The sequence below is a fragment of the Bison bison genome, unplaced genomic scaffold, assembly GCF_000754665.1.
Source record: "Bison bison bison isolate TAMUID 2011002044 unplaced genomic scaffold, Bison_UMD1.0 scf7180017864036, whole genome shotgun sequence".
Taxonomy (NCBI): Eukaryota; Metazoa; Chordata; class Mammalia; order Artiodactyla; family Bovidae; genus Bison; species Bison bison.
Window position 1 is genome coordinate 677873 of NW_011494608.1, and position 14872 is coordinate 692744.

Consider the following 14872-nt stretch of genomic DNA (forward strand, 5'->3'; position numbering starts at 1 on the left):
CTTGGAAACAAACAGAATGTGTCTGCAATCCAGAAAAGCCCACCGAGAAGGGTGCCAATGGCTTCATTAAACCCAGAACATGAAATGCGTTTGAAGAAATTCTGAGCATCTCCCCAGCTGGAGGAGTAATTCGAACCATTATGTGCACCGAGCTGGTGTGTCGTCAGCTCTTTGTGAACAGCAGGCTGGGGAATCAGGATGCAAGGTCTTGCTGCTTTTCTATCTGGGGAAATGGGTTTTTGTTGATAGTTTCTCACTTGATACTGAATCGTGTTCATCATAAGTGTAGTCATTTCATTCACTTAACATTTCATAAGGACCGACTGCGTGCCACTGGCTTTAGTGGAGGGCGGAGTCTCGCAGGGGAGCCCATGCTGACAAGTACTCTGAAAGGGGACCCTCACTTCCCCCGAGGCTGCCTGTGAGTTGACGCTGTAACTCAGACTCAGAGGATGACTGGGTCGGAGGTCAGAGCTAGGGCAGGTCAAGGGCAGAGAGAGGGGTCTGGGTGAAGGAAGTCACATGTGCCGAGCCCAGGGTGGGGGAGGGGAGGGCTGCTGTGTTTGAGCGTCTGCTGGTGAGCCTGGGTGGCTGTGGCACAGGACAGGGGAGAGACAGAGGGAGATGTGCCCCGAGAGGAGGATGACCAGGTCCTGGGGGGCTTGGAATGCATGAGAAGAAATGGTGCCCGAAGGACCATGAGATGAGATGGGAGACTTTACATAGGATGGGGCAGGGTGTGTGTGTGTGTGTGTACATTGATCGTGTGTGTGTGTGTGTACACTGGTGTGTGTGTGTGTGTGTGTGTACTTTCTTGTGTGTGTGTGTGTACCTTGGTGTGTGTACACTAGTGTATGTGTGTACACTGGTGTGTGTGTACATTGGGGGGTGTGTGTGTACATTGTTGTGTGTGTGTGTGTGTGTCTCAGAGAGAGAGATAATCAAAATTACAATTGAGAAGATCACTCTGGATGCACACGGAGAATTCAGGGGCGGGAGGAGCGTGCTGATACAGGAAGCCAGTGAACAGCTCTAGGAGAGACGGGGCAGAGATCAGTGGGGGAGCACGCACCACACCAGGGGAGCGGGGAAGAGGGGATGCAGCTGAAAGAGGAGTCCGGGAAGACCCACAAGCTTGTGCAGGAGAGGAGTGGGTGGGTATGGCTGGGTTTGAGGGAGAAGGTAAGAAACTCAGGAGAAGCTGCTGGCGGGGCGCTCAAGAGACTTAGAATCGATTCCCTTTGGGATTGAATGGACCTGAGGTGCCTGTGAGACAGCCTCCTGGAGGCACGTGAGGGACCTGGGCCTGGAGAGTGCTCTGGGCAGCGACGTCATCCTGAGAGTCAGCCACACGTAGGCGGTGGTTGAAGCCAAGGGTCTGCCAGAGAAGAAGGGCGTGAGCCTCGGCTCGGACCAGGACTGGCCTGGTGCTCCAGAGTCCTTAGTGGTGTAGACTAAGGAGGGTCCGCTCAATTCAGAAGATGGCCATGGGGCCTGGGCATAGAGTGTCTCAAATGCCAAGGAGAAGAATGTTCTGGCTGTATGTTTTCTGTGTCCAAATCATTCAATTTTTTAAAAGTGCTGAGCTTTCAGAAAATATTTACTGGGGACTTCCCTGGTGGACCAGTGGTGAAGACTCCCCCTTCCAATGCAGGAAGTGCATGTTTGATCCCTCGTCAGGGAGCTAACATGCCTTGCAGCCAAGAAGTCAAAATATACAACAGAAGCAATATTGCAAAAATTTCAATAAAGACTTTAAACATGGTCATCATCAAAAAAAAAAATCTAAAAATAAAATACAAAATATTTCCTGAATTATAAGAAAAAAAAAAGATCAGCTCTACTGAGTGCTGCTGAAGGTCATGGAAGGTGGTGGGAAGGGGTGAGACTGATGGCTCAGGCTGGCCTGGCCTTTGTCATGGGGAAGAGACATGGAGAGTCAGGGGCAGTCAGGGAGGATCCAGGGCAGGAAGCTCATCTCGTTTTCCCTGGAAGTGCCAAGTGGGGGCTCTGAACACGCGCTGCCTCTCATCTGAGGAGCCACCCCTTCTAGGATGGGAAAGCCTTAGTTCACAGACGTGGAGGGACGTGTCCATGGTCTCCTAGTTGGCAAAGGCTGATGGGAGAATCCCAGCTGGATGGGTCTGATTCCAGAGCCCAGGCTCCCCCACCATATTGAGAAACCACAGTCCTGACCTGGGTGGACAGGAGTCTAAGTCCCCCACAGGCACCACATGCCTGATTGGCTGCATCCAGGGCACAGGGTCACAGAGGGTTAAAGGCTTTCCTCTTTCTTAAGGGTCCAGCGAGCTGAGCGGCAACTGGGGGCTGCTGGACCAGGTGGTGGCTCTGACCTGGGTGCAGACCCACATCCGAGCATTTGGCGGGGACCCTCGGCACGTGACCCTGGCAGCAGACCGTGGCGGAGCCGATATAGCCAGCATCCACCTTGTAACCACCAGGGCCGCCAACTCCAGACTCTTCCGGATCTCTGTGCTGATGGTGAGCTGCCCACTCTGTCTTCAGTCTTGCTGAAGGTGGTCCTTCCTTCCCCCACCTGACTTCGATTGCTTGGATTTCCTTTTTCCTTTGTTCTGAATTGGTGTCCTGCCCATGGCCATCTTTCTATGCGTACATGAGCCAGGATGTTACTGGCTACTCATAGCTACTCGTAGCTTAAGTACTAATCATGTAGACAGGGTAGTGTTAATGATGATGATGATGGTGATGGTGATGAAGGTGGTGAAAATGATGATGATGGTGATATGATAATGATAGGGATGGAATAACTATGATGGAGGAAACCACCTGTTAACCACAGCATAAGCTCTGTTGGCTGTTCTGATTAGCTTCTAATTTTATTGAATGTTCAGCTGGTGCCAGGTACTATGCTCATTGCTGGAAATGCCTTACTACATGATCTGTGCCCTAGTTTTCAGGAAGCTTGTAGTTTACTTGAGAGAGAGGGGACAGACACTTAAAGCAGCTGTTTAAAAGAGAGTCTATGGCAGCTCAGAGAGAAGCCCCCCACCAAGCTCAGGGAGGAGGGCGTGCCCTGGGAGAGGGACTGTGCATGCTGATGCTGCAGGCTGTACTGGCACACAACCAGAGTCCTGGCATCAAGGGCTCCTCACTGGGATCTGCCCATCATGCAGTGCAGCGGGACGGCAGAGTCTGCCTGGACCATGGAGTGGAGGCTGGGAGGCAGAGAGCGGCCAGACTGCACCGAACACCTTGGGTTTTATCCTGAGTGCATGTGAGCCGTTGATGGCTTTTGTTTGTTTGCTGGTTTGGTTTCCCACCTTAACCATTAGTAAGCATACCATTCACTGGCATTAAGTACATTCACAATGTTGTGTGACCATCAGTGTTAATCGTCAGCAGCACCTTTTCATCGTTCCAAATAGAGACTCTGCACCTATTAAGCACTATCTCCCCACTCTCCTTTCCTCCCAGCCCCTGGTAACGTCTCTTCTACTTTATGTCTTCTGTGAATTTCCCTACTCTAATGCGAATTTATCTCAGGTGAGTGGAATCCTATGAGCTCTGTCCTGTTGTAACCGGCTTATTTCACTTAGCATAACGTCCTCAAGGTTCATCCATGTTGTAGCAGGCATCAGAATTTCATTTATTTTTAAGGCTGAGTGATATTGCATTGTGTGTGTACACCATGCTTTGTTGATCCATTCGTCTGCTGATTGACATCTGAGTTGCTTCCCCCTTTTGGCTACTGGCAATAGTGTTACTGTGAACACTCTTACCATCGAAGGGTCAGACTTCTAGAGCTTGGCGGAGGATGAATGTACGGGGGCAGTGCTGGAGGAAAAGAAAGCAATGAGGAGACTGTTAAGTGACACAAAGGAAAGAGCAACGGAGAACCGTCAGGGCCAGTGACATGACCAGCTGGCGATTCTAAGGCCATCAAACCACACCCAGCTCTGTCTAGCCTTCCTGAGGTCCAAACCCATGACCACGAGGAGGGTAGAGAAGTGCCAATTCAGAGCGCACAGTTGAGGCTGGATGGGCATTGTCTCTGCCCTGAGAGGGAGCAGCGCCTCCTGCCACTTTCTGTATCTCCGGCAGCCACGGAGCCTTCTAGTATTTACTGAGAAGTCTGTGCTATATTCAGCCTCCTCCAGGTGCTCTCCTCTGCCCGAAGTGCTTTCCTCCCGTCGTTCTCCTTCCTGACCTACTCGTCTTTCAGGGACTCCTTCCAGACTTTCCAGCCTCGGGTTGGACCCCCTTCCTGTGGCCGCTGCCACCTGTAAATCTCATCCAGCCTTTCTCCTGCTTCCCCACCAGTGCAGAATTACTCTTCCTGCCACATGTGTGTCTCCCACAGACTGTCAACTCCAGGACAGCAGGGGCCAGCAGTGCCCGGCTCTCCACAGAGCCCGGGGCACCCAGCACTGCTGGCTTATGGTCAATGCTCCGTGATTGACAGCCAGTGAAGGAGCTGGCTCGCAAACCTGGGTAGGGGAGCGATGGTGTGTGTCCTGGGACCCACAGGCCGGCCCACTTCCCTTCCTCCCACCTCCTTCTTGTGTTTCTTGTCCTTTGCTTCGGGTGGTCTTCAGTCTGTCCCTCCATATGGGGTCCATCTGAGTGGCAGGAGACCTGAGCACAAACATCTTGCAGTTTCTGGAGTTGAAAGCAGACCTTCCTGACTTTGAGTTGATCCCAAAGGGATTCCCCCCAGGGCCCTCTCAGAAACCAGACACTCAAGGGGACCCAGAGGACACCAAAAATACCTTCCAGTAGGCCCAGAAGGCAGAATTTTCCTTTTAAAAGTTCTGGAGAGTTTAGATGTTTGGGGAATTTCAAAAACGAATCTGTTTTAACAAATGGTAGTGTATTTAAAAATAAATCCTCCTTCTGTTTTAGTCATTTAGAGACAGCTTTTACAACTGTTCCCCGCAGTCTTTGGGATGCGTGTGAAATTATTTGGAACTGAGAGAACTAAAATACTTCAATATATTAGCAGTTCCTTCAACGTGCTCTCTACCAACAGATGTTTGGAGGAATGAAAGTGAGGTGGTGATATATTCTTGGATAAAATCTTCAGTCTTTCTGCAAAGCTTGGGGCCAGAACTATTGAAATTTGAACGAGACAGACTCCTTTGATAATTAATAGCTTATATGTATTTGTTTAGCGTGTATGGGACCATAAATCCATTTCAATACATGATCTCATAGGTTCCTGACATTGATTTGCAAGGGACATTTATTCTGTTTCTAATCTAGACATGAGAAAGCCAAGAGATGTTTAGTGACCTGCTAGAGAACACACAGTCAAGAAAGCACTGCGTTAGGGGCTGGAACCTGTGAAGCCGAATCCTGTGAGAATGTTTCTCCAAGAGCCTGGGATGTGTTCAGGGTCTCAGTGTGTCAAAGAGCCTAGAATCAGACAAGCTTGCGTTAAGATGCTGGCCTTGGGTGAAACCCTTTACTTCACCTGCTTCATGGATAAAATGGGTGTGATTAATTCTGTTTTCCGAGGATTAGAGGAGTCGTGATGTAAACTCATTGTAAAGTGTGCTGCACCCTGTGGGAACTTAAGAAACCCAGTTCCCCATGTCCGATGCCAAGCAAAGGCAATTCCAAACAAAAGCAGGTCGGGAGGTGGGAGGTTTCACCTACCCTCGTGGAAGGTTGAAGAAGGAAGGGGAGGCCATGTTGCAAGCCTGAATTCTGTGGCATTGACCCCTTGGCCAGTTTTAAGAGAAGGTAAAAGAGGTCGTGTCCTCCACGCTGTGATTTACAGGACTTAGAAAAAGTTTCCATGGCTTTCCTACAACGTTGCCCCAATTCTACATTCCTCAGAGTGAGCTCCAGGCCCCGGGAGTTGGCCTCACACTAAATTTTCCTCTCTCCTTTCCCACACAAACCCTGCAGTCCAGGCTCACCAGCTCTGCCACCATTCCTAGAAAATGCCACGCCTTCCTCTAGATCTTTTCCGCGCTGGTCTGTGGTCAGCACGTCCTGTTTTCCACCTGGAAACTCACTCCATCTTTAGGGCTCAGCTGGATGGGACCTCAAAGCCTTTCTCCATCTCTAAAACAGAAAGAATCTCACTGTGGTGAAGAGACTTCTGCTTGGTAACTTTTAGGAATTCTGATTTTTTTTACTTGCTTGTCATGTTTTCTAGCACAGCTTATTCCATTTCTACTGTGACTGCAGGCTTGGTTGGGTATAGGATTCATCTCCTTAGTACGGCCTTAACACTTAGCTCAGCTCCTGGTTCAAAGAGAGCATCTAAGACCACGCTGAGTCCATTAAACCATCTGGGGCCAGTGCGAGGGAGATGGTGGTTTGGGTCCAGAACACTGTTTTCTCCTGTTTCCACATGAACCTCTCAGGAGCACTCACCCACCCTGCTACTTCTCTAAGGCAAAATTGGCCTGTCTATTCATGGGTTTTGATGCTTCTGTATGTACGTTGGGATACGTTTTAATGTTGTTTTTGTTCAGTCACTAAGTCACATCTGACTCTTTGAGACCCCACGGACTGTAGCCCGCCAGGCTCCTCTGTCCATGGGATTTCCCAGGCAAGAATACTGGAGTGGGTTGCCGTTTCCTTATCCAGGGGATCTTCCGGACCCAGGGATTGAAACTGTGTCTCCTGTACTGGCAGGCGGGTTCTTTACTACTGAGCTACCCTGGAAGCCAGAATAAGTTCACTGATTTTAAAAAATATTCCTGATGGGAATTGGACAGTAGTTTCATGTACTTTTTCAAATCATTTTGGCAAAATATGTTTTTAGGATGTTAGTTCTTATATCAGCTTAACCCTATAACCAGGCCCATAGTATTTTTGTCGCCTTATCTTTTCATAGAGTTTTGAACTTTTCTCCATAAAAGCTTTGCAAACTTGCTGTGAGGCAAGACCCTTCCTAAGTGGTTTCATGTTTTCTGTGTTACTCTCCAGTCGGTAAACATGGGTGTTGGGAACTAAGTTGGTTCTGCATCTGCTCAGCCTTCTTATCATCTCTAATACTTTGTCTGCTGGGTCCATTGGATTTTTATAAAGTTATCTCACTATCTGCAAATCAGGTTTATTTCTGTGTGAGAGTGTGTGTGCTCAGTCATTCAGTCATGTCTGACTCTGTGCAACCCCATGGACTGTAACCTACCAAGTACTTCTGCCCATGGGATTTTCCAGGCAAGAATACTAGAGTGGGTTGCCATTTCCTATTCTAGGGGATCTTCCTGACCCAGGGATAGAATTCAAGTCTCCTGTATTGGCAAGCGGATTCTTTACCACTGAGCTAACTGGAAAGCCCTTTTATTTCTCTGCACTTTGAAGCAAATGCTCAACTGCTTTAATAAGGAGACCCATCATGAAAGCAGCTTAAATACCAAGTGAGTTTCTTTTTTCTCTTTCCCATAACATTTTCCCAGGTGGGGAGTCCAGATAGCTCATGATTTCTCCGGGGCCACATTCCTTCTATGTGTTTCTCTGTCATCCTGTCATCTGAGGGGCTGGGTCTAGAAGTTTAGGCAGAAGGGAGGGGACGCAAGGAGAGGAGAGCCTCCCCTGGGGACTTAGGTTGGGAAGGACACCGCCTGCCCCCTGCTTGCTTGCAGGGTCCTCTTCTGGTTTCCCTGCAATGGTCGCAGCCCCTAGAACAGTGTCTGGTATCTAGTTGGTGTACAAAAACATATCTGTGGAAGGAATTCTTGGAAGAACAAATTGCAGAGTTATCACAAGTAACATGCAGGAGTGTCTAGGCGAGACCAAACTTTCGTAACAATCACTAAGAAGTTGTTATCTCCCTGGATCTTGGATGTCCAGCCCCAAGTCGGATGAGACAGCCTCAAAAGTCACGAAACCCTGTTTTCTTATGACTGCACCTCAAGGAGACGCCAATACACTAACCAGTGTGGCTTCCTCTTGTGTTCCCTGATCTCCTCTCTCTCCAGCTGCAAGTTTCTTTAAAAATTCTCAACCCACAGAGCCTCTGAACTAACCACCCAGCTGCCTCACCCAGGAACCTGTCCCCAGCATGCCAAGAATTAAATATTTCTTCATGTGGGCCACTTTTAAAGTCTTTGTTGAGTTTGTTAAAACACATTTCTGTTTTATGTTTTGGCCGTGAGGCTTGTGGGGCCTTAGCCCATTGACCTGGGATCGCATCCCCCCCCACTACATTGGAAGGCGAAGTCTCAACCACTGGACTGCCAGGGGAGTCCCCGAGAATTAAATATTTATTAGGCTTATTTTAATCAGGAATAAATACATGATTTAGCAAAATGTAATGCTTCCCATTTGAAACCTGCCCCCACCCCACCCCGCCGAGTCCTCCCCAAACGTCCCAACCATTCGTTGGTTACAACGGAAAACAGTACAGAAGACGCAGTACACACGTCTGCCATTGGCGAGGAGGTGGGAGTTGGCGTCCCCAGAGTTACATTCATTTCCCATACATCGGCCGGCCCTTTAGAAATAGCCTGTGGGGAGTGTTGAGGAAACCACAAACGTCCTCTTGGATAAACACTCTGGAATCCGATGATACAGAAAATCGTGTAAACGCATGTGCACACACCACCAGGGCAGTGATCTCAGACGGCTGGAAGGCATATGCTGAACAGACAGGCTTTTCCTATCAGCAGCACCCCTCCTCTCCTGGAAGCCCTTTGCAACGGCGGGGAAACAGGTCCTAGAGGCAACTGCAACCCCTTCCTAACAGGATCTGGAGAGAATCGCTTCTCCTTGTCCAGAAATTTGTGGTGTTTTCTCTCTCATCTCTTAAAATTCTGTTTGACAGAATTAAGCCACTCCGGTTCCCCTCTTTTCTGGAGCTTAGCATTTTTATTCATGTGGCTGACAGACTCTTTTTAGAAGAAGATACTGGATGGATGATTTCTTTAGAACTTATCAAGTTCCTTTTTTCAAAATATCCAACCATTCTTACTTATCCAGTCCAGCCAGCCCTTCTACTACTTAAGGATCCAGCTGAGACATGAACTCTTGGGTCACCCAGTCCCAGGAGGACATGGCAATCCACTCCAGTATTCTTGCCTGGAGCATCCCATGGACAGAGGAGCCTGGCAGGCAACAGTCCATGGGGCCACAAAGAGTCAGACATGACAGAAGCGACTTAGCACAGCACACTACTTCCACAATATTTGTCTATACAAATATTTTCCTCCTGTCTATACTGCTGGGCCTGATACCTACACAGGACTTAACACAGTGCCTCTTCTGGTAATCACGAATGAATAACAGGTGCATTAAGATAGGCAAGACCCTCAGCATCCCAGAAAAGCCCTTTCTGTGCTGCGAGCCACGGTTGGTGATGTTGCGAAATTGCGCTCCGTCCCAGGCCCGCCCTTGTGCTTTCCCATTGGCAGCCACCTCCTCTCCCATTTCCCCTGGTCTCTGCATAAGTAGGGAAGTCATCTGACTTTTGCACACGTAGTTTTGGAGCTAGAACCCAAAGGGATCTTCCGACTGGGGACTCATAAGGAAGGTCATAAGGTCAGCGTTTAGTGTCACTGAGCTCCCTTAGAAAGAGAGGAGCTGCAGCCCAGAGGTCTCTCTTTACAGATGGATTTCAAAAGTTCAGTGCAAGGGATCAATTTGCAAACCCAGATTGTCTGCCAGGCTGTAACTTCTGGCTCATTTTCTTCTCAGGCTTTTCTCATTCAGAAGTTTTCTCTAGTGGCCTCAGAGGGAGCCTAGCTGGGCGGTGTGCTGGAGATCAGCACCAGTGCACTTTCTTGTGAGAGAGCATCTTTGTCTTTTGCACAGATATAGCGTGCACACACACACACCCACACACCCACACACACACCCACACACACCCACACACACACCCACACACACAGGGCTCTTCCGACCCCCTTGCACGAAGATGCCAGGAGTCAACGTTTTGCAGTGTGCCGGATCAGACACCAGGGAGGGGTTCCCTTTGTCGTGATGTGGATACAGAAGACAAGAGTTCAGTTCTCCACGTGGCTTCTCTTGGCTTCTGGAAGACGCGAGTTTCCCCAGGGACCATGTGCCTCTGTGCAGGATGCCAGGTGACAGTCATAACCTCTGTTCTTTTGGGCAAACACCATGGTGTCTGTTCTCCGGCTAGTCTTCAAAGTACGGTGGTGATGAGAAGAAAGAGCTCTTCCTTTTGCTCCCACTGTACATCAGGGACACGCTTTTCTTCTTCCGGTCGAAGGAGGCGCTGTCATCTCCTGTCAGGGACAAGTATGAGGCGATGCTTTCCCGAAGGCCATAGCTGAAAAGGGACTCATCCACAGCGATCGGGCTCTCTGCCCGCTCCGAGTCCTCTTGCTGTCTGTTAGTGGGTAGACAGTGGACAGAGAAAGGGGCAAAGCAGAGGATGGAGCGGGATGAGCACAAGAGAATAAGAAAAGGAAGGAAAACAAATGAAGAGCCTGGTTAATGCGTATCGAACTTGTTCTAATTCTGCTTCTTCCATCTGTGGCTGTGTAATTTTGGAGAAATCACTTGACCTCTCTGAGCCACTGTTTCCTTGGATGGCTAAAACTTCCAGCTGTACATTTTAATGAATCTTTCTTCATGATAATTTACAAGGAACAGCTGTTTTATTTCCTAGGCAATTCTGATCACTGATTTTCTTTGAATTTACCAGTGGGATGTCTGGATCATTATTTATTTAGTAAGGTAACCCACCAGGCCCCACTTACATATACCCCTTAAATGCAATAGCTGACAATCAGAGCAAATAAAGGAAGATTTTTTTTCCCCCTTAAAGCATGAAGTCACTTTAGGATTTTGCTGGTGGGTTTAAGCTTCACTATTAAGTTTACAACAATATTAAATTTACACGAGATTGATCTGTGTGTTGCTCTCTAGGATACTAACAATTAGAAAAGCGCAAGGTGGTATCATTCAGCTAGAAAATATTCAACTGACACTGAAGGAGTGCTGAATGAATGTGTGCAGAACTGGGGTTACTGAGGCCATGGCGGGGAGCTGCTGGGACCACGCCACCCAGGGTGTGGGAGCTGAGACAGGTCGGTCTCCCAGGGACATTGGGATTCCTGGGGTCTGCACCTGCTCCGAGAAAGGGGGTGGCAAGGCTGGCAGGAACAGGCCAGTTTTTATGTGCTGGGCTCACATATTGGTTTGGGGCTTATACATTCATGGAGGACACACACACACACACACACACACACACACACACACCTTATCGCCCTCCTCCAGTCAAAGGTCTTCTGGCGCAGGGTGACAGGTGAGTCGGAGTCTCTCACTGCTGGGGCTGCTGCCGTCTGAGTGAGGCAGGGCGTGGTCAGCACACAGCAGAGGCCATCGGCCACCTCTGAGGAGAAAGCAGAGAACCGGTCAGCGGCTCTGAGATGCCCCGGCCAGTGCGTGCTGTGGGGCCCTGGATATTCATGAGGGGAAACTGAGGCTGAGATTTGCGAAGGGCTGAGAACCATGTGCGCAGCTGTTGAAGACATCTCAATATGCCCCGAATGCACACTGTGCTTAGCTTGACACAAGGCAAGAGTAGACTTTAGGACCCAGAATCCGCCAGACTTGGGGTAGGGTTTCAGCTCCGCGCATCACCTGGACCCTCTCTGAACCTGAATCCTCTCCTGTTGGATGAGAGGACGGAGCTGACACGTGAGAACAGCTGGCAGAGTGCCCATGTGAGGGAGACCCCACACTCAGGGGTTTCCCACCAAGATGCCGGGCCATCAGCTTCGGGGGCAGCCTCCTGTGTGCTGGGGGGCTACGTGCACTGCTGCGTCCCCCACAGCACACAGAACGGGAGTCCATATACACCGGTGGGGCTGATGCCTCTGTAGGAAGGAAGAGAGATAAAGGAAATAAGGGAAGAAGACAGAAAGGAAAGGAGAGAGAAGGGAGGAAGGCTGGAAAAAAGACTAAGAGAGGAGGGAATTAGGTAGACAGGAAAGGAGGGCAAAGAAGCGAAGACTGACCAAAAAGGATGAAAGACACAGAAATAGGAGGCGAAAAACAAAAAGGTAAAAGGCAAAATCGAGAAGAAAATGGACAAAGACAAAAAAGAAACTTCTCTCTTCTCTACCCTAGATACTCAAGCGCAAAGAGGATGAAAATTAAATAAATCCTTTCCTTTTATCCTCCTGTTAATAGCTCCTACTTGAGCTTCCAGGGTCCCCCATCTCTCTAGGAGCTTTAAGATAGAGGCTCTACCTCTTCAAAGCCTTCCCCTAGCCCATGTCATCATGAGATACCCTCGAGCCTGCAGTGTTCAGATGTTCTCACAGATGCAGGAGATTCTCTGTGGCCCTACTGAGGATGCAGAGCCCAGTGGGTCTCATGTTGTACGGGAGATGAAGTGTCTGCCCGGATGCAGCCACGCCGGCTTCAAGACCGCCCATCACCAGGGTTTAGGAAGCACAGCACCCCTCTGCTGGGCTCTGTCTCCATCACATTGATAGAGCTCTTGGGGTGTCCTTGCTAAAGAACAAAGGGGAATTGTAGCTGAAGAATCAAGTCAGAGAGCGACTGTCAGTAATGCTTTGCGTCCGCGTGACTTTCACCGTAGACTCAGATGTCCACCCATGCTGGCGCGCACTGAGGAATGTGAGATCGGACCCTGAGGTTACAGGGAGCTTAACTGGATGTGAACCTGAAATAATTACCTGTCACGGGCTGGAAACTGAAACGACCTCACAGGTTAGGAGGCGAGGGACACCAAGTCAGACACAAAGGCGAAAGAAACCAGCAGTGGTAGAGGGCGCCTTCCTTACAAAGGTTAATGCTTAGGATGAGACATACATTTTGGCAAAGAAGAGAACTGGCACTTCTGAGCACGTAGCCTCAGCCCCATGCTGAGTGAACCTGGCAGCTGTCAGTTCAGGGAGTCCTGAACTGCTCTGGCTGTTAGTACTGTGTACCCGTTTGGGAAATGAAGAAGCTAAGGACCTTGGGGTCAAGTCATGAGCTCAAGGTCACAGCCAGTCACAGGCATGATTTTTTTTTGGTCCTAATGATAATCCTGTAAGAGGCATTTAATCCCCATTTTATAGATGCAAAAACTGAGGCTCCAAAATTATTGGCTCAGATGGTAAAGAATCTGCCTATAATTCAGGAGACCCAGATTCTATCCTTGGGTCACAAATATCCCCTGGAGAAGGGAATGGCCACCCATTCCAGTATCCTTGCCTGGAGAATCCCATGGACAGAGGAGCCTGGCAGGCTACAGTCTATGGGGTTGCAAAGAGTTGGATATGACTAAACGATTGACACTTTCACTTCGTAGATACAGAAACTGAGGCTCCAAAATTATTAAATTCAATAATGGCAAATTTGAATAATAATAGAATTGAATCATTATGAAGTTATTAAATAATTTGCCCAAAAGCACTGGGATAATAAATACAAGTAACTCATAAAACAAGTCTGTTCACACCCCTGAGTGCATGCTTTCTCAGATTCTGCGCGTTTAGGAAGAACGTGGTGGGATGTAAATTGGCCACGTTACTCCCACCATGGGGTCCTGAAGGTACCAGGAGCCTTGCAGGGCCCCAGACCCTTTTCAGTCACTCGCAGAGGGGACTGCTGGCTTCGACCCCTGTGCTGGTGCAGTGACCCGGGGCACATTTTTGGAGGGCGCGCTTCTGTGCTGCTGTGCAATCCTCGGGGGTTCACGGCAGGAAAGCCTCGTGGACCTCCTGCTCTGTAAACATCTCTGCCGGGCCAGCATCCTTTCATGTTTGCTTTTGTCTATGCAAAACTTATGGTCGCCACACCTCTCAGATGATTCTTATTAAGAGCCAAATACCACGACCAACTTCTACTCGTGATCAGTAAAAGCTGACTGCTTCCAGGACTCCCTTCCTCTTTCATTTTTAGCTGAGCTGCTAGGTGTTCAGGTGTCGTGGGAGTAGTATTTGCTTTATCGTTTATTTTGCACCCGCCATGTGCCAAGCTCAGATAGACACGTTGCATGAGCTGTCACATTCAAGAATCGTGGCAACCACCTGTAGGTGGGGCGCTCATCCACCGTCCGTGAATAGCAGAGTAGGCTCCACGAGGTGGAGGTCTTCACCCAAGAACTCATAGAGCCCAGAGGCAACTTTGCCTGAGGGCCTCCCGAGTGACCATTCCTTCTTCCTGACCTGCCCTTCTCACAGGCCAGGTGTGGTAACCCAGCGCCGTGGATGCCTCCTTTCACCTTGAAAGGCCCTTTAGGATCACACATCCTAAAGAATCCAGGGCGGGTTCAGACGTCCAGAACGTGGAAGGGGGCAGATGCTTGTGCAGTGAAAGCGGCTTCTGTCTTCCTTTCTCTCTCATGGCAGAAGCGGGGAGGAGGGCGCCCTCCTCGTCAGAGAACAGCGGCTCACACAGTGGCTCGCTAGCAGGAGCTCACATTTATGTCCGGGGTGCTCTCATCTGCACTTTCCCTGCGCTAACTTGGTGAACTCTCACCGTGTCTTCAAGGTAGGAACACTTGGCGTCTGCCTGACACAGAGAAGAATGGGCTCAAAGGTGAACCGCCAGCCCAAGGTTGCCCAGATCTGGGATCTGAACACAAGATGGTTTCAGAGCCAGCTTTTACAAATGTAGCCACTTTTTTTTTTTTTTTTTAATACCATTTCTCCCTTTTCCATAGGGTGAAACTCTTAACTCCTGACCTGGCGTTCAGGTCAGTCTAACTCACAGTTCCTCTTCCGACTCTATGCACTCCACCCGTCACCTCCATCAAACCCCGCTCCGCATCCACCGTCTTGGAGGATGCTCCGGTCAGCATGGCATGCTTGGACCTGTCTCCTGGGCCCAGGAAGGACATTCAGATGAATGAAGTATAATCCCTGGTTTCTAAGAGCTTGTTGAGAAACACAAACTAGTAGACACTTAACTAGGTCACCAGGCGGAACGCCCAGAATTCTAG

At 49.3% G+C, this 14872-nt stretch overlaps 2 protein-coding genes across 3 annotated transcripts in view; one reads left to right on the forward strand and one right to left on the reverse strand.

The window, feature by feature from the left end:
* TG (thyroglobulin) overlaps positions 1 to 14872 on the forward strand; it is a 237536-nt gene that overhangs the window by 130766 nt on the left and 91898 nt on the right. The window contains exon 43 of the mRNA XM_010834775.1: positions 2300 to 2502. Coding sequence (XP_010833077.1) covers positions 2300 to 2502 — 203 coding nt within the window. The remainder of the gene's footprint in view (positions 1 to 2299; positions 2503 to 14872) is intronic.
* SLA (Src-like-adaptor) overlaps positions 8161 to 14872 on the reverse strand; it is a 36968-nt gene continuing 30256 nt past the window's right edge. The window contains exons 7-8 of one of the 2 annotated variants that reach the window (XM_010834773.1): positions 11170 to 11302; positions 8161 to 10294 (exon numbers count right to left, since the gene is read on the reverse strand). In XM_010834773.1, coding sequence (XP_010833075.1) covers positions 10081 to 10294; positions 11170 to 11302 — 347 coding nt within the window. In that variant the 3' untranslated portion in view covers positions 8161 to 10080. The remainder of the gene's footprint in view (positions 10295 to 11169; positions 11303 to 14872) is intronic. The other variant, XM_010834774.1, reaches the window with a different exon arrangement.